The sequence below is a fragment of the Heptranchias perlo genome, unplaced genomic scaffold (genome assembly GCF_035084215.1).
Source record: "Heptranchias perlo isolate sHepPer1 unplaced genomic scaffold, sHepPer1.hap1 HAP1_SCAFFOLD_64, whole genome shotgun sequence".
Lineage (NCBI taxonomy): Eukaryota > Metazoa > Chordata > Chondrichthyes > Hexanchiformes > Hexanchidae > Heptranchias > Heptranchias perlo.
Window position 1 is genome coordinate 3763689 of NW_027139666.1, and position 24802 is coordinate 3788490.

The following is a 24802-nucleotide window of genomic DNA, read 5'->3' on the forward strand; positions in this document are numbered from 1 at the left end:
GCTTCTCGAAAAACTCACCACACACACGACTGATATAATCACAGTCGCAGTTCTCGGAGTGCAACATTTTGGTTTGAGTTTCTGACAACAAATTGCTATAAATCGATCAAAGGTGAAAGCGACTGTGAACCAAACCGAACAGTCAAGGGACACAATATACAGCACAAGTCTGAGTGAGCACACCGGAGTTAGGAACAAGAAATTAATTGGCAAATACATATTATTAATCCGATGCATTATCACATCGGTGATAATCACTGCGAGATCCGCCACTGCCATGGCCACCAGGTAGTGAGTGATGCATTTGGAGAGACCGCACTTTCCTCGGGACAGGATCACAATCGCCACCAAATTAACTGTTAAATGAAGAACAAAATGAGCATTAAAGTCTCCCTAATAGTCTGTGCAGCAGAACATTATGAGGAGATTACAACTTTGTGCTCCCTGCCCCATTGATACCTGCTTTTTATTCACAAGTATTCTGGGCAATTTCTCCTAATATTAAAGTAATAATTGAAATATAAAAATTAGAAAGCAGAAGCTCAGAAATAATGCATCATCTTTTACTGATTAAGGATTACGAAATTCAATGTCATCCACTGAATACCGATATACATTAAACTCAGATGAATACCATAGAAATTATTGAAAAGAATACAATCGACAACGAATGGGGAGATTGTAAATATGCGCAAGCAATTAAAAATTAGAAACTGATAATAATTGATGCATTACAGGAAATGATTAAATAAATCATAGTATCATAAAATCACAATGTCGTTTCAGCACAGAAGGACGCCATTCAGTCCATCGAGCCCGTGCCAGCTCTTTGTAAGAGCAATCCAGTCAGTCCCATTCCCCCGCTCTTTCCCCGTGGGCCTCCATTTCTTTTCCTTCAAGTATTTACCCAATTCCTTTTTGAAAGCCATTATTGAATCTGCTTCCACCACCCTTTCAGGCAGCCATTCCAGGTCATAACTACTCGCTGCGTATTAAAGTTTTTCAATACGTCACCTGTGGTTCTTTTGCCAGTCACCTTAAATCTGTGTCCTCTGGTTCTCGACCCTTCCGCCAAAAGAAACAATTTCGCTTTATTTACTTTATCTAAACCCTTCATGATTTTGAACACTTCTATCAAATTTCCTCTCAACCTTCTCTGCTCTAAGGAGAACAACCCCAGCTTCTCCAGACTATCCAGGTAACTGAAGTCCCGCATCCCTGGAACGGCCCCAGTAATTTTTTTCTGTATCCTCTCTAAGACCTTCACATCCTTACTAAAGTGCGATGCCAGAATTGGACACAATACTCCAGTTGTGGCCAAACCAGTGTTTTATAAAGGTTCAACATAACTTCCTTGCTTTTGTCCTCCAAGCCGCTATTAATAAAGCTAGGTGGGAAAGTAATCAGTGAGGAGGACGCAAAGTGTCTGCAAAGTGCTATCGACAGGTTAAGTGAATGGGCAAAAAGGTGGCAGATGGAGTATAATGTCGGGAAAAGTGAGATTATTCATTTTGGTAGGAAAAATAGAAAAACTGAATATTTGTTAAGTGGTGAGAAATTATTAAAAGTTTGTGTTCAAAGGGATTGAGGTGTCCTTGTCCACGAAACATAAAAAGTTAACTTGCAGGTACAGCAATCAATTAGGAGGACAATTGTATGTTGGCCTTGATTGCAAGGGGTTTGGAGTGCAAGCGTAAAGAAGTCTTGCTGCGATTCTACAGGGCTTTGGTGAGACCACAACAGGAGTACTGTGTGCAGTTTGGTCGCCTCACCTAAGGAAGGATATACTTGCCTTAGAGGCGGTGCAATGAAGGTTCACTAGATTGATTCCTGGGATGAGAGGGTTGACCCATGAGGGAAGATTGAATAATTGGGCCTCTGCTCCCTGGAGTTTAGAAGAATGAGAGGTCATCTCAGTGAAACATTTAAGAATCTAAGAGGGCTTAACAGGCTATATGCTGAGAGTCTCCAGACCAAGCTGCGCCTCTAGCCAAGCTGTTCCAGTACAGCTTCAACACTGGCATCTATCGACAATGTGGAAAATTACCCAGGTATGTCCTGTTCAGAAGAATCAGGACAAATCCAATCCGGCCAATTACTGTCCCATCATTCTACTCTTAAGGGGTGCATGAACAGAGAGACCTGGGCGTGTACATACACAAATCTTTGAAAGAGGCAGGACAAGTTGGGAAGGCTATTAGCAAAGCATATGGAATCCTGGGCATTATGAATAAAGACACAGAGTACAAAAGCAAGGAGGTTTTGCCAAACCTTTATAAAACACTGGTTAGGCCTCAGCTAGAGTATTGTGTCCAATTCTGGGCACCACACATTAGGAAGAATGTCAAGGCATTAGAGAGGGTGCAGAAGAGATTTAATAAAATGGTGCCAGGGATGAGGGACTTCAGTCATGTGGAGAGACTGGAGAAGCAGGGATTGTTCTCCTTAGAATAGAGATGGTTAAGAGGAGATTTGATAGAGGTGTTGAAAATCATGAACGGTTTAGATAGAGTAAATAAAGAGAAACTGAGTCCAGTGGCAGAAGGGTGGGTAACGAGAGGACACAGATTTAAGGTGATCGGCAAAAGAGCCAGAGGCGACTTGAGGGAACATTTTTTACACAGCGAGTTGTAATGATCTAGAATTCAATGCCTGAAAGGGTGATGGAAGCAGATTCAATGGTAACTTTCAAAGGGGAATTAGATAAATAACTAACGGGAAAGACATACAGTGCTATGGGGAAAGAGCAGGGCAATGGGAATAATTGGATCGCTCTTTCAAAGAGCCGTCACAGGAACGGTGGGCCAATTGGCCTCGGCCTGTGCTGTATCGACAATGATTCTATGACACTACGAAACAAAATAACAAACGTTATTTATGGATTGTGAAGTTACAAGAAAGGAGAAAATGAACAAAACATAATTTTGAATTAGGGCATCACATTAAGCGGAAAAATAAAATAACCTGAATCAATGAAAATATGTGAAATTATAACAAGGGGTTAAAGTGATCAATAAATATTTACAACGTATCAGATGATTCAGAAATGGAACAATGAAAAATAAAATGAATCTTGAATTGCAAGATTTCAGTCAAAAGAATAAATCAATAAATAACAAAATGCATCAATGAGTTGAGAGTTACAGAGAGGGAAAATTAAACAGGAGAAATCAGTGATGAATTAAGAACTTCCCATAAGTTAATTATAAAGCAACAGTAAGCAGTATTGAAATGGGAGGATACAGTATAGTGGAAGATCAAAACAAGAAAATCATTGAAAAACTCAGAGTAAAGTAATTGAAGAAGCTAACAGTGCCTATCAACAATGAACTGGGAGACGCAGTGGAGGGAATATTCAAATAATACAACTCAATGACGAATTGAGGGATCACAGTGCGGAGACGAGTAAACTCATCAATATCAGTGAAGAGCTGGGAAACTCTACAAAGAGTTTATTACACGGCATCAGCTAACAGATGTTTACTTAACATGAACTAAAGCACGAGACATGAACTAAACACAAGAAACCCTTTCAATCCAGCTACACACTTACAGTAAATGCAGGTGACATAAATAAAAATACTGCTGTGGGTTTGTTAGCTTCATTCGAGACAATTTTAAATTGTCCCCCTCTTTCTCTACCTCCACCTCGCTTCCTTTCGCTCTTTTTCTCTTTGCACCTCTCTTTTACTCTCTCTCTCTCTCTTCGTTTGCCTCTGCCTCCCTCTCCTTCTTTCTCTCCCTCTCTTCCTCTGCTTGTGTCTCTCACCCTTTCACTCGCTCTCTCCCTATCTCCGTGTCTCTCAACAAATAATATCTAATTTCTCGTATCCTGTTGATAGCTGAGACTTTAAACATAAAGGGTTACAACATCAATGTGTTTCTCCCGATTTTCCGCCATAAATTCAGCGAAATATCGGCGTCAACCCCGAAGAAACTGCATAAATGGAATTCTGGACCAATGTTATGTGACATTCCTACACTGAAGAGAAGCAACAATGCAACTTACAAGGGATGCTGGACCGTGCACACGCGCACATCAAAAATATCACAGGGATACATGCAAATATATAAGATCCGGAGAATCAAGGTGGAAATTCAGGCGCAAGTGTTCATCATGTGCAACCTCCAGTGACAAAATCTGAGGGATTTTTTCCAGTTAAATGCATAAGATCGTTCCTTCTAATTTAACACACATCATGATAGATTTTGACTTTTTCCAGTAGTGCCGCACGGGTGATAGCGAAGCGACAACATTGATTTCAATGGAAATAAAAACAGGGAGAGATGTAAAACCGGATGCCGATTCGCTCGAACCCGTTTTGCACCATCACCCAGTCAACATTACCCACCTTGGGCGGAAGACACCTGCCGGACAGACTTCTTCATTACAGGGCAAGTAACGTCTGAAACCAATGAGTATCATAGCTTCATACAATCATAGAAAGTTACAGCACAGAAGGAGGCCATTCGGCCCATCGTGTCCGTGCAGGTCGAAAAAGAGCGATCTAGGTTAATCCGACTTTCCAGCACTTGGTCCGTAGTCCTGTGGGTTACAGCAATTCAAGTGCACATGCAAGTACTTTTTAAATGAGTTGAGGGTTACAGCCTCTCTCACCGTTTCAGGCAGTGAATTCCAGACCCCCACTACGCTTTGGGTGAAAAACATTCTCCTCAGCTCCCGTCTAGTCCTTATACCAATTACTTTAAATGTATGCACCCTGATCAATGACCCATCTGCAAAGAGAAATAAGCTCACCCTATCCACTCTATCTAGTCCCATCATAATTTTATAAACCGCAAGACAAGTGTCAGGCAATGACCATCTCCAACAAGAGAGAGTCCAACCATCTCCCCTTGACAATCAACGGCATTACCATTGCCGAATCCCCGACTATCAACATCCTGGGGGTCACCATTGACAAGAATCTTAACTGAACCAGCCATATAAATGCTGTGGCTACAAGAGCAGGTCAGAGGCTGGGTATTCTGCGGCGAGTGACTCACCTCCTGACTCCCCAAAGCCTTTCCACCATCTACAAGGCACAAGTCAGGAGTGTGATGGAATACTCTCCACTTGCCTGGATGAGTGCAGCTCCAACAACACTCAAGAAGCTCGACACCATCCAGGACAAAGCAGCCCGATTGATTGGCACCCCATCCACCACCCTAAACATTCACTCCCTTCACCACCAGCGCACAGTGGCTGCAGTGTGTACCATCCACAGGATGTACTGCAGCAACTCGTCAAGGTCTCTTCGCCAGCACCTCCCAAATTTGCGACCTCTACCACCTAGAAGGACAAGGGCAGCAGTCACATGGGAATAACACCACCTGCATGTTCCCCTCCAAGTCACACACCATCCCGACTTGGAAATATATCGCCGTTCCTTCATCGTCGCTGAGTCAAAATTCTGGAACTCCCTTCCGAACAGCACTGGGGGAGAACATTCACCACACGGACTGCAGCGGTTCAAGAAGGAGGCTCACCACCACCTTCTCGAGGGCAATTAGGGATCGACAATAAACGCTGGCCTCGCCAGCGACGCCCACATCCCATGAACGCATAAAAAATATCTCCCCTCAGCCTCAATTGTTCCAAAGAAAACAACCCCAGCCCATCCAATCTTTTCGCATAGCTAAAATTCAACAGCGCTGGCAATATCATCGTAATTCTCCTCTGTGCTGCTCCAATGTAATCACATGTTTCCTCTAATGTGGTGACAAGAACTGTACGCAGTATCAAGCTGTGGCCAATTAATGCTGTATACAATTCTAACATAACCTCCCTGCTCTCATATTCTATGCCTCGGCTAATAAAGAAACGCATCCCATATGCCTTTTCAATCGCCTTATCGACCTGTCCTGCAACCTTCAGGGATCCGTGGACGTGCACTCCAAGGTCCCTTGGTTCCTCTACACCTCACAGTATCCTTCTATTTATTGGGTATCCCCTTGTCTTGTTTGCCCTCCACAAATGCATTACCTCACACTTCTCTGGATTGAACTCCATTTGCCACTTTTCTGCCCACCTGACCAGTCCATTGATATCTTCCTGCAGTCTACAGCTTTCCTCCTCTCTATCAACCACAAAATAATTGTAAGTCGTGGATAATAAAGGTGATCATATAACACGCCCCCTTTGATTTGAGAAGGATATGCTTGCAATTAGAACAGTGTTGAAGTAGGTCAAGAATGAACTATTATGACGCAGTCATACTGAACATTAAAACACAGTAAAACTGAACATGATATTAAACTGCTTCACTTTCAATCCAATACATAACAGGAGCTGAGTAATAACCTTCTATATCGCACTTCAGTAGAGATTAATCGATTGATGCCAGATTTCACTTGTGAAGAATTTTTTCTCCGCAATGTATTTGAGTAAACCTTAAACAAGAAGAGTAATTGTTTCCCATATTAAACTGTTATAAAATTGAGCTGCATCATGAAATTGCCAGAATCCAATCAACAAGTATTGCTGATCTGAGGCTAGTGTCTGCTTTACATGGGAAATTAGAAAGCCCACCGACAGAACATCACTGCGACAATTCCACTCGTGATGAAGATTCAACAAACCTCATCCTGTCAACAGAGAACTCGCATTAAAAAGACAAGACATTACTACAAATGTAACTGATACCAATAAGTAGGACAATGGCATAAGAAAAACACACGAAGAAATACGAAGCAGGCAGCAGGAGGAAAAGTTACACACTGATTTTTACATTTAATAACTCGTTTAAAAAACTTACCAGCGACTCCAACGGCAGCAAGAACAGGGTAGTAAATTAGTTCCAGCTGAAAAATTACTGGATATCCCATTTTCTGTGAGAAGCAACGATGACTGAGGTGCTGAAATCAAGAATCTGAATGAGCGAAAGTGCTGAATAGTTCAAAAGTGCCTTAGATATAGCAGAAGGAACCCTCCCGCGAAACAATTAGTTGGGATACATGCTCAGGGATATTAGTTACAGATAGTTGAACAAACAGATTGAATCAAACACTTTCACTTCAAATGGTTGTTATGTACCGAATAGATATTGTTAGTTTAGCGGAGTGGTTAATTTACTGGACTATATATTAGCAATTCACAATGCTTGGACTAATGATCCAGGGAACGTGAGTTCAAATCCCACTATGGCAGTGTGTGAATTTGAGTTCAGTTAAGAAACTAAATAAATCTGGAATAAAAAGTTGCTTTCTGTAAAAGTGACCATGAAGATGTCTGATTGTTGTAAAGGCCCAATTATTTCATTAATGCCCTTTATGGAAGGAAATCTTTCAACTAGATGTGCCGTCTATACACCTATTTGGTTGATTCTGAACAGCCCTTTGAATTGGCCCAGCCAGACGATTATATAAAACGGCAACAGAAAAGGATCAGAAGTTTAAACCCGGAGGAACCACTCGGCTGTGACCTCGGCATCAAATTCAGACACAACGAAGACAATCCCAGACCAGCCGACACTGTAAAGTCCATCTCACTGACATCTGGCTACGGCTGCCAAAGTTAGGAGTGGTGTCCAACAGACAAGTCAAGCAAAGCCTGACATAGTGATATAGAATCATACCTATTAGCTAAAATCACCATCTCTGGGTATGTTCCACCGGTATGATAGACCCATCAGAGGTGACGGTGAAGTGGTATACAGTCAGGTGGGAGTGGCCCTGTGAGTCCTTAACATTGACTCTGGGCCCAATGAAATTTCATGGCTTCAGGTCAAAGATGGGCAAAAAAAGCTTCTGTTTATTGCCACCAACCGCCCTCCCACAGCCGATGAATCAGTACTCCTAACAGTTGAACATCACGTGGAGGAAGTACTCAGGGTAGCAATAGCACAAAATCTACTCTGGGTGCGGGATCTCAAAGCCCATCACCAAACTGGCTCGGTAGCACCAACACTTGCCGAGCTGGCCGAGTCCTGAAGGAAATAACTGCCAGACTGGGCTTGCGGAAGGTGGTGAAAGAAGCAACGCGACCAATGATCTATTTGACCTCGTTCTCACCATTCTACCTGCTGCAGTTGCATCTCTCTGTGACACTATTCGTAAGAGTGACCATCACAGAGCCCTGATGGAGGACAAACCTCGTCTTCAAACTGAAGACGCCATCCATTGTGTCCTGTGGCACTACCACCATTCGAATTGAGATTAGGACATAAGGAATTGGAGGAGGAGTAGACCATGTACGGTCCCTTGAGGCTGCTCCGCCATTCAATCAGATCATGGCTGATCTTCGCACTCCAATCCACTTTCTCGCCCGATCACCATATCCCTTGATTCCCTGAGAGCCAAAAAATGATCTATCTCAGTCTTGAATGTACTCAACGACTGAGCATCCACAGACCTCTGGGTAGAGAATTCCAAATATTTACAACCCTCTGAGTGAAGAAATTTCTCCTCATCTTAGTCCTAAATGTCCGACCCTTTTGAGACTATGCTCCATAGTTCTAGACTCTCCAGCCAGGGGAAAGAGCCTCTCAGCAACTACACTGTCAAGACCTCTTAGAATCTTATATATTTCAATGAGATCACCTCTCATTCCTCTAAGCTCCAGAGTGTATAGGCCCATTCTACTCAATCTTTCCTCATAGGTCAACCGTCTCATTCCAGGAATCAATCTAGTGAACCTTCGTAACACCGCCTTCAAGGCAAGTATATCCTTCATCGGTAAGGAGACCAAAACTGTACACAGTATTCCAGTTATGTTCTCACCAAAGCCCTGTACAGTTGCCGCAAGACTTCCTTACTCTTGTGCTCCAAACTCCTTGCAATAAAGGCCAACATACAATTTCCCTTACTAATTGCTTGCTGTACCTGCATGCTCACTTTTGGGTTTCTGTACAACAACATCCAAATGCCCCTGAACAACAACATTTAGTAGTTTCTCATCAGTTGAAAAATATTCCGTTCTTCTTTCTTTCCTACCAAAATGAATAACCTCACATTTCCCCACATTATACTCCATCTGCCACCTTCTTGTCCACTCACTTAAACTGTCTATATCGCTTTGCAGACTCTTTGTGTCCCTCGCACTGCTTACTTTCCAACCTAGCCTAGTTTCGTCAGCAAACGTGGATACATTATACTCGGCCCATTCAGCTAAGTTATTAATATGGATTGTAAATAGCTGAGGCCCAAGCACTGATCCTTGCGGCACCCCACTAATTAGAGCCTGCCAACATGAAAATGACCCGTTTATCACTACTCTCTCTTTTCTGTCCGTTAACCAATCCTCTATCCATGCTAATATATTACCCCCAATCCCATGAGCCCTTACCGTGTGTAACAACCTTTTATGTCACACCTTATCGAATGCCTTTTGAAATTCCAAATATGCTATATCCACTGGTTCCCCTATATCAACCCTGTTAGTTAAATCATCAAAAAACTCGAATTGATTTGCCAAACACGATTTCGCCTTCTAAACCATGTTGATTCTGCCTAATCATATCATGATTGTCCAAGTGCCCAGTTACCACTTTCTTAATATTGGATTCTAGCATTTTATCTGCTAGTGATGTCAGGTTAACTGGCCTGTCGTTCCCTGTTTTGTCTCTTCCTCGTTTCTTGATTAACGGAGTTGTATTTGCTACCTTCCAATCCAGGGGAACCGTCGTAGAATCTAGGGAATTCTGCCAGATCAAAACCAATGCATCCACTATCTCTGCAGCCACCTCTTTAAAAATCCTAGGATGCAGGCCAGGGGATTTGTCGGCTTTTAGTCCCGTTTATTTGTCTATAACTTTTTCGTTACTAATCATAATTACTTTAAGTTCCTCCCTCTCATTAGACCCGTGGTTCCCCATTTTTTCTGGTATGGTTGTTATGTCTTCTACTGTGATGATAAATATAAAATATTTGTTCCTTATTCCCCATTATAATCTCCCCGAAGATAGATTAAGCACAGATCTAGAAGCTCAAAACTGGACATCCGTGAGGCGCTTTGGGCCATCAGCAGCAGAATTTTATTCCACCTTCATTTGTGATCTCATTTCCCAACATGTACCTCACCCCTCCATCACCATCAAGCCAGACGACCAAACCTTTAAGGGGAACCTAGATAAGTAAACGAGGAAGAAAGGAATAGAAAGATATGCAGATAGGATTAGGTGTCGGAGGAGGCTCGTGTGAAGCATAAACACTGGCTTATACCAATTGGCCCAATAGCCTGTTCTTGTGCTGTAGATTCTGTTTAATTCTATGCAAGCTCCATAATTCACCACTTTACAATTCGGCAGAGTGGGGCTAAATAAACCACGGCTCTCTCTTCCTATTGAGTAAAAGTTAAAACTGTATGGGTTGAATTTTCACCATTGGTCTGGAAACAAAAACCGGGTAGTGTGCAAAACGGGCAATCCATTACCGCCAGTTTTCGGCCCGGCGGATAAACGTGAAAATGCACCCGCATGTCTTCAAAGTTACCTTTGTAACCAGTCCCTTTTCTTTTCAGGAAAGGTGAGCTCCCAGCCACATTCTCACATGGCTGCAGGAAGGAAACTGGTGTTAAGGAACAGAGCTGTTCAAGTTCTTTAACATATCCTCATTCAAATGTTCGCAATCAACATTAGGGTTTCAGAAGCATCACTAACTGTGTCAATTCGTTTCATCGACGGTCTCAAGCTTTGTATTTCAGTTTTCTTCGGCTGAGAGAGTTGGAACACTGCACCTTAATATCATTAATTTTGTTCTCGCCTTAATTTCTGATGATAGAGGAAATAGTGTTGAGAAACATAGTAGAATTCAAATAATTATTACCAACTGTATACCAACTCAATATCGGAGTCAGATTAAACACACCCATGCACACTCATTATAACAGGCTTCACTGTAACTAAATTGTTATCAGTTTCTGGATATCCCAGTTTTCTTTCTAATCGACTGGAACATAAAGTTGACAACGAATGTGGTGCTAAAATAGTCCACGGAATGGCTGTTTTGGAAATAGGGGAAATGATCATTACAGTAGCAGGGGATCTTCTGAGGTTTGGGTTAAGGCAATTTGTTGTTGTATTTTGCAGTGCTGTGCCTGACGCTTGAGTGCCTGATGCTGACAATGGGTGCTAGAAGTTTGCGGACGAAATCAAACTGAGGAAGACTGCAACAAATTACAAGAAGATTTTAATACATTTTCAGAATTGGCATGTAATTGGCAAATGAATTTCAATATGGATAAGTCTGAGGTGATGCATTCTGTTGAACTGAATAAATCCTTGGAAAATAAGAGACGAAATGGAATCGAAAAATACATGGATTTAGTGGTACAGATACACAGATCACGAAACGTAGCGACACAGGTTAATAAGGTCATAAAGAAAGTTAACAAAGCTCTGGGGTTCATTTCTAGAGGGATAGATTTGAAAAGTTATGTTAACCCTGTATAGAAGCGTGTTTAGACCACACTTGGAACACTGTGCACATATTATAAAAGGGTAGAGAGGCGCTTGGTAAGGATACATCACCTTGCTCCTTAGTGAAGCGTCCTGCTTGGCTATATTTTTCCAAACTGCCGCAGTGGCATTGTGGCCATTGTGGCAAATCACAACTTGATCACTCATCCCAAACTTCCGGTACCTTTTCTCCCGTTGAGGAACTCACTCTGTTCCAGCCCTCTCACCTCTCCTTTAAAATCCTCATTCTCAAATGCCTTCCATCGCTCCATCCAAGTTTCTCATCAAGATATCGTCACTCCATTCCGCCCTCAGCCTCTGCAGTGAGCGACTCCTCATCCTGGTGAATTCACTTTACATCTCAACTCATCTTTTGCTGGATACTTTGATTTCACTGCCCTCCTATCCTTGCTTAACCTTCTACCTATTTTCACGATCTTTGGACTTTGCAATCTCACGTAGTCTCACGTCCACTTATTAATTCGTTCGGACATGTTACCTGGAATCTTATCTCTGCATGTGTTTTAATTGACACTGAATTCAATGTTAGTAATAAATTAAGGCGTGAAAATTAATCTGCTGCTGCGTCTCTCATCGTGGTACAAAAATAATTTAAAAAGCTAATGGAATTTTAGCCTTGTCTCAAGTCGGCTGAAATGCAATGTGGCGGAAGTTTTGCTGCAGTTTCCCACAGCAGCGCCCGCGGTCCCGAGGTTCGCATCATCATCCTCCCGGCGCCGGCCTGTTGCTAAGGCAATGCGGCACTGGGACTGCGCGGCGCATGCGCGGCATCCCACGGGCGCGAGCTGAAGGAGCTGGATATACGCGTCGTGACGTCAGCCCGCAAAGTTGTGGGCCGCTTCCGGGTGTCACGTGATTTTCGGTGTCAGCCCAGGAGGGAGTGTGTTGGAGCGGGGAGGAGAGAGCTGTCAATCAAAGGGTCCGAAGTCTGCACTCACTGCCCACAGGGTTTGGAGAATTTGTTTAAAAATGTAAAATCTGCAAAATGAAATAAAAACAGAAATGTACAAAAAAATGGAAGAATTGCAAATACAGTAATCTGAATAAAAAGCAGAAATGTCCAAACTCACAAAGAGTCCTGCTGCTACTATTAGTCTTCTCTACCTGGGTCACAGGATGAGCAGAATGATTGAATGTAGCTTTTTTAATGCTGAGGGAGCTGGATGTATGCAACGGACCAGCAATGGAGGCAGTGAGGCCTGATTTTATCAACAAATTCCAGCGAGTTGGCCAAGTAACTGATAGCGGTACTTTGGGATACGAGTGCCGAGAAATTGTGATCTTTAACTTCTTTTGAACATGTGCACTAGTTTTTAGTGATTGCTGTACTTGGACACCAAAACCCCTTTGTTCCTCTACAGTCGCTAATTTCTCACCATTAAGAAAATATTCCTATTTCTCACCTGGTGCCTGCAATAGATGCTCTTATTATATCTCCCCACATCTTTACCGTCAGGCTATATTTCCACTGTTCGCCGTCGAATACAAATAGACACGGTGAGACAGTTTTTTTTTGATATTTCAAAATAGTCTTTATTGCATAAAATTTATGGATACACACAGTTCAATGTAAATATCACAGTTACAATTCAAAACAGTAAAATCCAGATCATACACATTACGATTCATTATTACAATTCAAAACATTACAATACAGATCGTACACACTACGATCTCGCCATTACAATTCAAAACACAGTACATATCTTCTAATATATGCTGTACAATACAAGGTGAAATGGCCTCACATGGTGGCCTTTCCCCATAGAGCCTCTGTGTAGGCCGTAACTCGCCTCAGTGCGTCCTACAGCACGTACTCCTGGACCTTGGATTGTGCCAGTCGGCAACACTCGGTCGCGGACAGCTCCTGCAGTTGGAAGACCAGCAGGTTTCGGGACAACCAAAGGGCCTCCTTCACCGAGTTGATGGTCTTTCAGCAGCAGTTGGTATCTGCCTTGGTGTACGTCCTGGGGAACTACCGATAGAGCACAGCGTCCTATGTTAGCGAGCTGTTGCTGATGAACTGGTACAGGTACCAACGCATCTCTCGCCACACCTTCTGCGCTATGGGGCAATCCACCAAAAGATGGACGATGGTCCTGTCTCTGCTGCTGCCTCGAGGCAGCTCGCGGTGGTGCTGAGATGCTGTGTGCAGGAAAGATTGTATTGGGAGGGCTCTTTTCACCATTATCCAAGCCACATCCTGTTGACCGTTTGTCAGTTCCGGTGATGTGACCATCCATTAAATGGCGTCGCCCGTCTTTTTAGATAACTGCCCGATCGGATCCACCCTCTCCTTTCCCTGCAGGGCCCTCAGAACATTCCATGCCGACCACGGTCTGACGGTCTTGAGATCGAAAGGGCTCCAATTCAGGAACTTCTCCACCTGAGACAGTTGGTGGGGTACGGTCCAGCTGGACAGGACGTCCTGCATCTGCTCGGCCAGCGTGGCCAGACACAACCTTCTCCGCATGGGGACTGTCGCTATCATTGATATAAGAACCCAAATTTGCTCCATTTGATGACACGGCTTGCGGGTGTAACAGGCAGAGCTGCAGCGTTTCAATTTACACTCATCTGAAGTTCCCTTGAACCACCCCTTTATATAAATATCTTGGCTCAAATTTGGAATCTGACTACTTTCTATGAGATTTAAACCTTTTCGGATCCGGGTCAGTAAAAATTCTGCGAACATCTTCTGCTGGTGGGACCTCGAGGGTCTCGGTGGGCAAGGCGGCCAATCAGTGATTCGGGCAAGAGACACATTTCCCTCTTTAATTCGGCCTTTTGTTTGGAAGAACACTTGACTGTGATGGGTGTAAACCTTAACCTTCTGACCTCCAATAATGTGGAGGGAATTAGAAAGGGCTCAATACTGTGTAGTTTAGCTCAGCTCCCTGGAGATGAGTCGATATAAAATTAATGGGATTAGCTTTACCATGATGGACCAGCCCTAGCATGGCGACAGAACTCACTGATGAGGAAGGGGGTTAAAGGGCACAGTCCTTTGTATAATGGGGGCGGCAAGCATCGGTTCAGTAACAATTCTAGTATAAAGGATTGTAAACAATTTTACAACACCAAGTTATAGTCCAACAAATTTATTTTAAAATAAATTCCACAAGCTTTCGGAGGCTTCCTCCTTCGTCGTGCGTCCATCCGCCCGACGAAGGAGGAAGCCTCCGAAAGCTTGTGGAATTTATTTTAAAATAAATTTGTTGGACTATAACTTGGTGTTGTAAAATTGTTTACAATTGTCAACCCCAGTCCATCACCGGCATCTCCACATCAGTATTAAGGATGATGATGATATTGGTGTGGCTCTCTGTCCACTGCCATTCAATTCCCTCCCGGAGTAGCCCATGCAGGGGAGCAGCAATTTCTGTATAGTCAGAGATAAAATCCCCACACAATCCTGTCATACCCAGAAACAAACGCAGAGAGGTCTAATCGGTAGACCGTGGTAAGGAGATGATAACCTTGACTTTATCCTGGTCCACAGACCGGGACCCTGCCTCTCCGATGACACCAAGCAACGTGATCTGAGGTTTCATCAACTGCAGCTTAGTAACATTGACCTTAAGTCCAGAGGACTCCAGTCGATGGAAAACCTCACTCACCATTCGCAGGTGATCTTCCCGTGTCTCGTTTTGTATTAGGATTTCATCCACATATTGGATGACAGCCCGGGGATTCACAGCCCTGTCAAAGCTCCTTTCATGTGAGCAGGGAAAATAGCGGGGCTGTTGTGGGAACCTTGAGAGAGGACGTTCGAAGTGTACTGATGTCCTTCGAAAGTAAAGGCGAATTTGTATTCTGAATCCGTGTGGTGCGGGCGATTCCAGAACCCGTTCGAGATATCTGTCACCGAATACCAGTGAGACCGATGGAACGTTCGAGGTATCTCTCACCGAATCCAGTGAGGCCGATGGACCGTTCGAGATATCTCTCACCGAATACCATTAAGACCGATGGATCAGCTTGACTAACATCTCCTGGTATGAGGCCACAATAAGACTTATTGTTACAGTATATTTGTTTAATTACTTGTAATTTCCTGTTGCTCACCAAGAGCCGGTGATTTACTCATGAGCCACAGAGCAGAGCTATCTTCTGACAGACCATAATTTCACTGACCACCCCTGGTTCTCTAAACTTGTTATTATCCCTCATAAGCTTTCCATTGCCTCTCTCAGATAGGGGGTGCTATCTCCAGGGAGGTGGAGGGCGGGGCGGTAATCACCTGTTACACGAATACACGGATCCATTCGCCCACATTCATGTTAGTATTTGGCAAACACTGTCTGATGCATTTCACACACCTGTCGAACCTTGGTGTCAGAGATGTAGTGGGTAATTTCACCACTACATGGGCGGTAAACTGATTGAGCAGAAATTAAAATCGGGCCAGTTCAAAAAAGGGCGGGAGATCCGCTCTATCAGTTCAGTCCCCAGCGATGGTGAAAATTTCCCTCCACGTGTTGGGAACCGATGCAGTTTGAGACAATGGGCCAACTTGCGAGCTTCGAAGATTGATACCAGGGCGTAGGTCAGGAAAGATGTGGCTGATTTTAATTATCCCCGCTTGGCGGAAATGGGGTGGTCGAGGCTAGTAAATGGTGTAAGTTCACTTTTTTTAATTCGTTCATGGGATGTGGGCGTCGCTGGCGAGGCCGGCATTTATTGCCCATCCCATTTGCCCTTGAGAAGGTGGTGGTGAGACCCCTTCCTGAAACGCTGCAGTCCATATGGTGACGGTTCCCCCACAGTGCTCTTTGGAAGGAAGTTCCAGGATTATGACCCAGCGACGATGAGGGAACGGCGATATATTTCCAAGTCGGGATGGTGTGTGACTTGGTTTGGAACGTGCAGGTGGTGTTGTTCCCATGTGTCTGCTGCTCTTGTCATTATCGGTGGCAGAGGTCACGGGTTTGGGAGGTGCTGTCGAAGAAGCATTCGCGAGTTGCTGCAGTGCATCCTGTGGATGGTACACACTGCAGCCACAGTGCGCCGGTGGTGAAGGGATTGAATGTTTAGGGTGTTGGATGGGGTGCCAATCAAGCGTGCTGCTTTTTCCTGGATGGTGTCGAGCTTCTTCAGTGTTGTTAGAGCTGTACTCATCCAAGCAAGTGGAGAGTATTCCATCACACTCCTGACTTGTGCCTTGTCGATGGTGGAAAGGCTTTGGGGAGTCACTCGCCGCAGAATACCCGGCCTCTGACCTGCTCTTGTAGCCACTCTATTAAAATGGCTCGTCCAGTTGAGTTTTTGGTCAATGGTGACCGCCAGGATGTTGATGGTGGGGGATTCGGCGATGGTAATGAAGTTGAATGTCAAGGGGAGGTGGTTCAACACTCTCTTGTTGGAGATGGTCATTGCCTGGCACTTATCTGGCGCGAATATTACTTGCAACGTATGAGCCCAAGCCTGAATTTTGTCCAGGTTTTGCTGCATGAGGGCTCGGACTCCTTCATTATTTGAGGGGTTGCGAATGGAACTGAACACTGTGCAATCATCAGCGAACATCCCCATTTCTGACCGTTATGGAGGGAAGGTCATTGATGAGGCAGCTGAAGATGGTTGGGCATCGGACACTGTCCTGAGGAACTCCTGCAGCAATGTCCTGGGGGTGAGATGATTGGCCTCCAACAACCACTACCATCTTCCTTGGTGCTAGGTATGACTCCAGCGACTGGAGACTTTTCCCACTGATTCCCATTTACTTCAATTTTACTAGGGCTCCTTGGTGCCACACTCGATCAAATGCTGCCTTCATGTCAAGGGCAGTCACTCTCACCTCACCTCTGGAATTCAGCTCTTTTGTCCATGTTTGGACCAAGGCTTTAATGAGGTCTGGAGCTGAGTGGTCCTGGCGGAACCCAAACTGAGCATGAGTGAGCAGTTTATTGGTGAGTAAGTGCCGCTTGATAGCATTGTGGACGACACCTTCCATCACTTTCCTGATGATTGAGGATGGACTGATGGAGCGGTAAATGGCCGGATTGGATTTGTCCTGCTTTTTGTGGACAGGACGTACCTGGGCAATTTTCCACATTGTTGGGTCGATGCCTGTGTTGCAGCTGTACTGGAACAGCTTGGCTGGAGACGTAGCTCGTTCTGGAGCACAAGTCTTCAGCGCTACAGCCGGGATGTTGCCTTTGCTGTATCCAGTTCTCTCAGCCGTTTCTTTATATCACGTGGAGTGAATGGAATTGGCTGAAGACTGGCTTCTCTGATGGTGGGGTATCGGGAGGAGGCCGAGATGTATAATTTACTCGGCACTTTTGGCTGAAGATGGTTGCAAACGCTTCAGCCTTGCCTTTTGCACTCACGTGCTGGACTCCACCATCATTGAGGATGGGAATGTTTGCAGAGCCTCGTCCTCCCGTTAGTTGTTTAATTGTCCACCACCATTCACGTCTGGATGTGGCAGGACTGGGGAGCTTTGATCTGATCCGTTGGTTGTGGAATCGCTCAGCTCTGTCGATAGCATGTTGCTTCTACTGTTTAGCATGCATGCAGTCCTGAGTTGTTGCTTCACCAGGTTGGCACCTCATTTTTAGGTGTGCCTGGTGCTGCTCCTGGCATACTCTTCTACAGTCCTCATTGAACCAGGGGTTGATGCCCTGGCTTGTTGGTGATGGATGAGTGAGGAATATGCAGGGCCATGAGGTTACAGATTGTGCTGGAATACAATTCTGCTGCTGCTGATGCCCCACAGAACGTCATATATGCCCAGTTTTGAGCTTCTAGATCTGTTCTGAATCTATCCCATTTAGCACGATGGCCGTGCCACACAACACGTTGGATGGTGTCTCCAGTGCGAAGACGGGACTTCGTCTCCACGAGGACTGTGCGGTGGTCTCACCTACCAATACTGTCATGGACAGAAGTATCTGCGACAGGTGGGTTGGTGAGGCCTAGGTCAATTAAGTTTCTCCCCCATGTCGGTTCGCTCACCACATGCCGCAGGCCCAGTCTGGCATCTATGTCCTTCAGCACTCGGCCAGCTCGGTCAGTAGTGGTGCTGCCGAGCCACTCTTGGTGATGGACATTTTAGTCCCCCACCCAGAGTATATTCTGTGCTCTTGCTACCCTTTGTGCTTCCTCCAAGTGGTGTTGAACATAGAGGAGGACTGACTCATCAGCTGAGGGAGGGCGGTAGGTGGTAATCAGCAGGAGGTTTCCTTGCCCATGTTTGACCTGATGCCATGTGATTTCATGACGTCCAGAGTCAATGTTGAGGACTCCCACGGCCACTCCCTCCTGACTGTATATCATTGTAACGCCACCTCTGGTAGGTCTGTCCGGCCGGTGGGACATCACATACTCAGGGATGGTGATGGAAGAGTCTGGGACGTTGGCTGAAAGGTATGATTCTGTGAGTATGGCTATGTCAGGCTGTTGCTTGACTAGTCTGTGGGACAGCTCTCCCAATTTTGGCACAATTCCCCAGATGTTAGTGAGGGGGACTTTGAAGGGTCGACTGGGCTTGGATTGCCTTTGTCGTGTCCGGTGCCTCGTGGTGCGGTTTTATTCTTATTGTGACTTTTTTTACCCATATTTTACAACTGGGTGGCTTGCTCGGCCATTTCAGAGAGCAATTAAGAAACAACCACATTGCTGTGGGTCTGGAGTCACTTATAGGCCAGACCGGGTAAGGACTGCATGTTTCTTTCCCTGAAGGGCATTGGTGGACCAAATGTTTTTTTATGACAATTCAGTAGTTTCATTGCCACCATTACTGATACGAGTATTTTAATTCCAGATTTTATTTAATTAATTGAGCTTAAATTCCCCAGTTGCTGTGGTGGGATTTGAACTCGTGATTATGGATTATTAGACTAGGCCTCTGGATTACTGGTCTAGTAACATAACCACTATGTGCAACACTGGGCACCACACTTTAAAAATGATGTCCAGGCCTTCGAGAGGGTGCCTCGGAGATTTTCGAGAGTGATGCCGGGGATTAAGGACTTCAATTACGTGGAGAGATTGGAGAATCTGGGATTAATCTCCTTAGATCAGAGAAGGCTAAGGGAGACCAAATAGAGGTGTTTAAAATAATGAGGGTTTTTTTATAGAGTGAATAGGGTAAACAGTTTACTCTGGCAACTGGATAGGTAACCAGAGGTCATAACTTTAAAATAATTGGCAAAACAACTAGGGGGAAATTAGGAGAATATTTTTCACACAGAGCGTTGTTAAGCACTGCAGGAACAGAGTGAAACGGGTCTGCTTGTGTTCCTGGATTCAGTGTACACGCGGAGAAATCGGTAAAATATATAAATGAATCGGCAGGAGTGAACATGGTCAATACAATTATATGAAAACTGTAAATAAAGCCGCTCATTTTTGTTGGACCAGTCATTTCTGAGCACAGCTTTTAACTTTATTCCTGAGGGTGGTCTCATTAAGATAATGTCCTAGGCATTGAGGTGTTTGTGATTTATCCACATCATCATTTACATAGGAGGCAAACCTGATGATGTAATGTGTTTGTTCAAATGATTGTAACTAACAGCAATGATCAGGGTAAAACCACATGAATGTAGATTTATCCCCTGTATAAATCAGGGTTGGTTGCAATGTGTCAGCTCAGAGTGCCTGCCGGAGCTGCGGTTTCCCGGCCAACAGAAGTCACTGCTTCTCACCGAAATGGGATATCCATTAATCTATCAGATAGAAGACATTTTTTATCCTGTTCTTGCAGCCGTTGGAGTTTCGGGTAAGCCGTTGTCTCAGCTGTTAATGGCTTAAATCCTTGTTAACTGTGATGCTGTACTTAGCACATTTATGCTCCCATCATGTTTTACACAGCCGCCTGTTCTGTTCTATCAGTTGATGGAATCACTTAAGACTCTGCTCTTTCGGTCTTGTAGCAGCTGCATTATATCTGTAATGTACCTTTTACATCGAACCCTTGCATTGTTACTGGATTACGCTTAGTACTGAATGTATTTAAATCAGGTGTCTGGGCTAAGAGCTGGTAACAGTCCATCACGGGCTGTTAACAGTTTCATGTTGTGGGACGAACCTGTCCTGGAATATTTTTTCATCAGTGTGTTTTATGTGATTGATGATGTGGCAGCTCACGAACTCAGTGTTACAAGGAAGTAGCGCAATGTCCTCCCTGCCTAATAACAGAGTTCAGTTTAACTGGGATTTCTATGTATTTATTGGTTATCATTATTATGAAAGATTATTTCATTGTCTGTGTAATTGATGCGGCATCAGAAGTCTGCCTACTGAACTGAGTTTGTTGCTGATTCTTTCACATCTCCTTCTCTGCTCCATTGTGGATGAATTCAATGTAAAATGCACTGTTTTGAGGTTATGTTGTATCAGTTTGCATTGTTTCTGTTGGAATCATGAGCCATTCTGTGGATTGTCAGTTGCAGCGGTGATGTTGGCGTTTTGTTAATTGGACAATGTCGCCATCTAACGTTGCACTTTATAATTACAGTGGAAGGAATTTCAATTGTTGTGATGTGTGTCTGGAAGAGGCATTCGATTCTGTTTATTCCGTGCATTGTAAATAAAGTGCCAAAGTGCAGGTGAACAACTATAAACTTGGATGATCTGTCGAAACATTAAACTATTCACAGAGGCTTCGCCATTTATTAAACTGACACCAAAAATAGGATCATTGGAACACGGGGCTGGTGAAGAGAAAGCAGGCGCAGGATGTTAGAATTTACTCGGATGTATAAAGCGGTATTGAGAAAGAGAGTAGACTCAGTGCGGAGAGATAGAGAGGAGCGATAGGGAACGAAACTGAGAAGGAAAACGAGAGGGAGGCGGGAGAAGGAACGCGAGAGGAGAAAGCGTGAGACGGTGAGAGAGATTGACAAAGAATGAGGGAGAGCAGCAGCGGGGTGAACAATTCATCGGAATGAACTACTGCAAGTTCCAGTACAATTATGAATAGGAAATGTGAATTGAAAGTGTTATTAGGATGTTGTCAGATTGTGAGAAGTTTATTGTGCTCTCGCCGAGTGTGTGTTTATGACAATCAGGTCCTCGGTCTGTTTAGGTGAATGTTCCTTTTACTTATTTACTGACGAAATAAAAAAAAACATAATTGAAATGTATTGGAAGAATAGGCTCAGCCATTTCTTGATCGTATTGAATTATTCGGATATTGTATTCTAATCGCTGTGTATCAGTTTAATTCAATAAAGATCGAGGCTAATTTAATGAATATATTTTAATTCAATTTGAATTGAATGTGCAAAGTAAATTTATTGAACTCATTTTATACCCAACGAGCTGTACCCTGACACTAAAAATCATTGAAAATAAATGTTGAATTTATTAATTGAGTTGTGTTAGTGGGATCTATAGATTAGATTTCCTCTAACCCTCTGCTGCATTCTCTCCCTGTGAATCACAGCCTCTCCTCACACTGCATTAAATCGTCTGCCTCATCATCCGTTGCTTCAATTTATCCGCTTTCCCAAATCATCTGCTCCTGACTCTCCTCCAGCTCCGACATTTCCTTTTCCTTGTCTCCCTCCCATTCTCACTCACTGGCTACGTCTCCAGCTGCCTTTCCCGTATTGTGCCGGCCCCTATTGGTTCTCCTAACCCAGAGCAACAAACCTCGCCCTGTCCGACCTTCCCAACCTTCTCTCTCTTTCCCGTCCGTCTGCAGCCCAAATCCGGATTTAATCGGCTGGATTCCCGCTCAGTAAAACCCCTTCTCGCTTCCGCACTGGCACTGTGCTCTCACTCGGCCCTTCCAGTAGAAAAGGTGCTCACTTTATTCACTTTCTATATCAATTTCGTGGTAGTGGTTGTTGGAGGCCAATCAGCTCAGCCCCAGGGCATTGCTGCAGGAGTTCCTCAGGGCAGTGTCCTCGGCCCAACCATCTTTAGCTGCATCATCAATGACCTTCCCCCCATCATAAGGTCAGAAATTGAGATGTTCGCTGATGATTGCACAGTGTTCAGTTCCATTCGCAACCCCTCAGATAATGAAGCAGCCCGAGCCCGCATGCAGCAAGACCTGAACAACACCCAGGCTTGGGCTCATAAGTGGCAAGTAACATTCGCGCCAGACAAGTGGCAGGCAATGACCATCTCCAACAAGAGAGAATCTAAACACCTCCCCTTAACATTCAACGGCATTACCATCGCCGAATGCCCCGCCATTAACATCCTGGGGGTCACCATTGACCAGAAACTTAACTGGACCAGCCATATAAATACTGTGGCTGCAAGAACAGGTCAGAGGCTGGGTATTCTGCGGCGAGTGATTCACCTCCTGACTCCCCAAAGCCTTTCCACCATCTACAAGGCACAAGTCAGGAGTGGAATGGAATACTTTCCACTTGCTTCGATGAGTGCAGCTCCAACAACACTCAATAAGCTCGACACCATCCAGGAAAAAGCAGCCCGCTTGATTGGCAACCCATCCACCACCATAAGCATTCACTCTCTTCACCACCGGCACACAGTGGCTGCAGTGTGTACCATCCACAGGATGCACTGAAGCAACTCGCCAAGGCTTCTTCGACAGCACCTCCCAAACCCGCGACCTCAACCACCTAGAAGGACAAGAGTAACAGGTACATTGGAACAACACCACCTGCACCTTCCCCTCCAAGTCACACACCATCCCGACTTGGAAATATATCGCCGTTCCTTCATCGTCGCTGGGTCAAAATCCTGGAACTCCCTACATAACAGCACTGTGGGAGAACCTTCACCACATGGACTGCAGCGGTTTAATAAGGCGGCTCACCACCACCTTCTCAAGGGCAATTAGTGATGGGCAATAAATGTCGGCCTCTCCAGCGACGCCCACATCCCATGAACGAATAATAATTTAAAAAATCCCAATTCATTATTGATAATTGTGTTTGAAAACATTTCTCTGCCCGAAAGCGTTGCCCAGGTCAGTGAATCACTTTCCACTCTTCGATGCAGCAACAAAGCTGGAAATTTCACCCCAGACCCTGTCAAACTGCTGCTTTAACTCCAGGGCTGATCAGTAATTTCCCTGCTTCCTTTTCTCTCCCTTACAGTTAACTTGGTGGCGATTGTGATCCTGTCCCGAGGAAAGTGCGGACTCTCCAAATGTATCACTTGCTACCTGGTGGGAATGGCAGTGGCCGATCTCCTGGTCGTTATCACCGATGTTATATTGAGGAGGATCGTTGGAATATATATCGCGTTTTCATTCTTGGACATGACTCCAGTATGCTGTCTCGTTGAATTCATGGTTTTTGCAAGCACCGAGGTTTCTGTTTGGCTCACGGTCGCTTTCACCTTTGATCGATTTGTGGCCATTTGTTGTGAGAAGCTGAAAACAAAATATTGCACCGAGAAAACGGCAGCTGTGGTTCTGGGAACAGTGAGTGTGCTGAGCTGTTTAGAAAGTCTCCCTTGGTATTTTATATATGAACCTAAATTTATAATTGATAATGTTCCCTGGTATTGTATCACTAAATCGCGCTTCTTTACTTCACCCATATGGGCCGCATTTGAAATGTTTCACAACATTTTAACCCCTTGTGTCCCGTTCTTTCTGATTTTGCTCCTCAATGTTCTGACCATCAGACGTATTTTAGTGGCCAGTAGAGTTCGCAGGGAATTCCGGAACCGCAACAATGGAGAGAATCTCAAGGATCCAGAGATGGAGAACCGAAAAAAATCCATCATTTTACTCTTCAGCATATCGGGGAGTTTTATATTATTATGGTTGACACAATTTGTGTATAACATTTATGCACGAATTGCAGGCACTCGGTATTATTATTCTGCCACTGACATTAATTTTATCACAGAACACTCATCATTTATGCTGCAGCTTCTCAGTTCCTGCACAAACACGTGTATTTATGTCTTGACCCAGAATAAATTCAGAGAGGAACTGAAGAATGCGGTGAAATACCCACTCAATCTGATTGTTAAATTAGTTAAATTGTAGAAAGAGCTGAAAGGTAGAACTACTTTCTATTTCATTCTCCATCTCCTACACTTCCCAGGGGACTTTCATCTGATATGATATTGTATCGATAATCTAACCTATTGAGGCTCTGCTTACGATACATGAAATATCGCTCAAAAAGGTGGCAATGAAGAGCTCAGCTAGACTTCAAGTGTACGGCCGCTCTGCATCTATAACATAATGGTCAAACTTGGCAATCACACTCACTGCTGTGGGCCTTATCAGAATAGGTGCACTCTACAGAATTGGAAAGCGAACAAGAGAGACAGACAGACAGACGAAGAGAGAACGAGAGAAGGACAGTGAGGCAGAGAGAGAGGGAGAGAGAGAGACAGAGAAAGATTGAGGGAGAAAGAGAGACAGACAGGCAGACAGACAGAAACAATCAAATACACAGAAAGAAAAGTAGGAAAATAGAGAGAGAAAG

At 44.3% G+C, this 24802-nt stretch overlaps 1 protein-coding gene across 1 annotated transcript; it reads left to right on the plus strand.

The window, feature by feature from the left end:
• The first annotated feature begins 18753 nt into the window (after positions 1–18753).
• LOC137317984 (probable G-protein coupled receptor 139) lies at positions 18754–24354 on the plus strand. Its single transcript, XM_067980973.1, has 3 exons — positions 18754–18788; positions 20015–20145; positions 23450–24354. Exons 1-3 carry the CDS (start codon positions 18754–18756, stop codon positions 24352–24354), a joined length of 1071 nt encoding a protein of 356 aa, XP_067837074.1.
• The last annotated feature ends 448 nt before the right edge of the window (positions 24355–24802 follow it).

Coding starts and splice junctions, on each gene's coding strand:
- LOC137317984 (XM_067980973.1), top strand. CDS start 18,754: ATGGTGATGGAAGAGTCTGGGACGTTGGCTGAAAG. Junction 18,789..20,014: donor TCTGGGACGTTGGCTGAAAG/GTATGATTCTGT, acceptor GCAATGTGTCAG/CTCAGAGTGCCTGCCGGAGC. Junction 20,146..23,449: donor TGCAGCCGTTGGAGTTTCGG/GTAAGCCGTTGT, acceptor TCTCCCTTACAG/TTAACTTGGTGGCGATTGTG.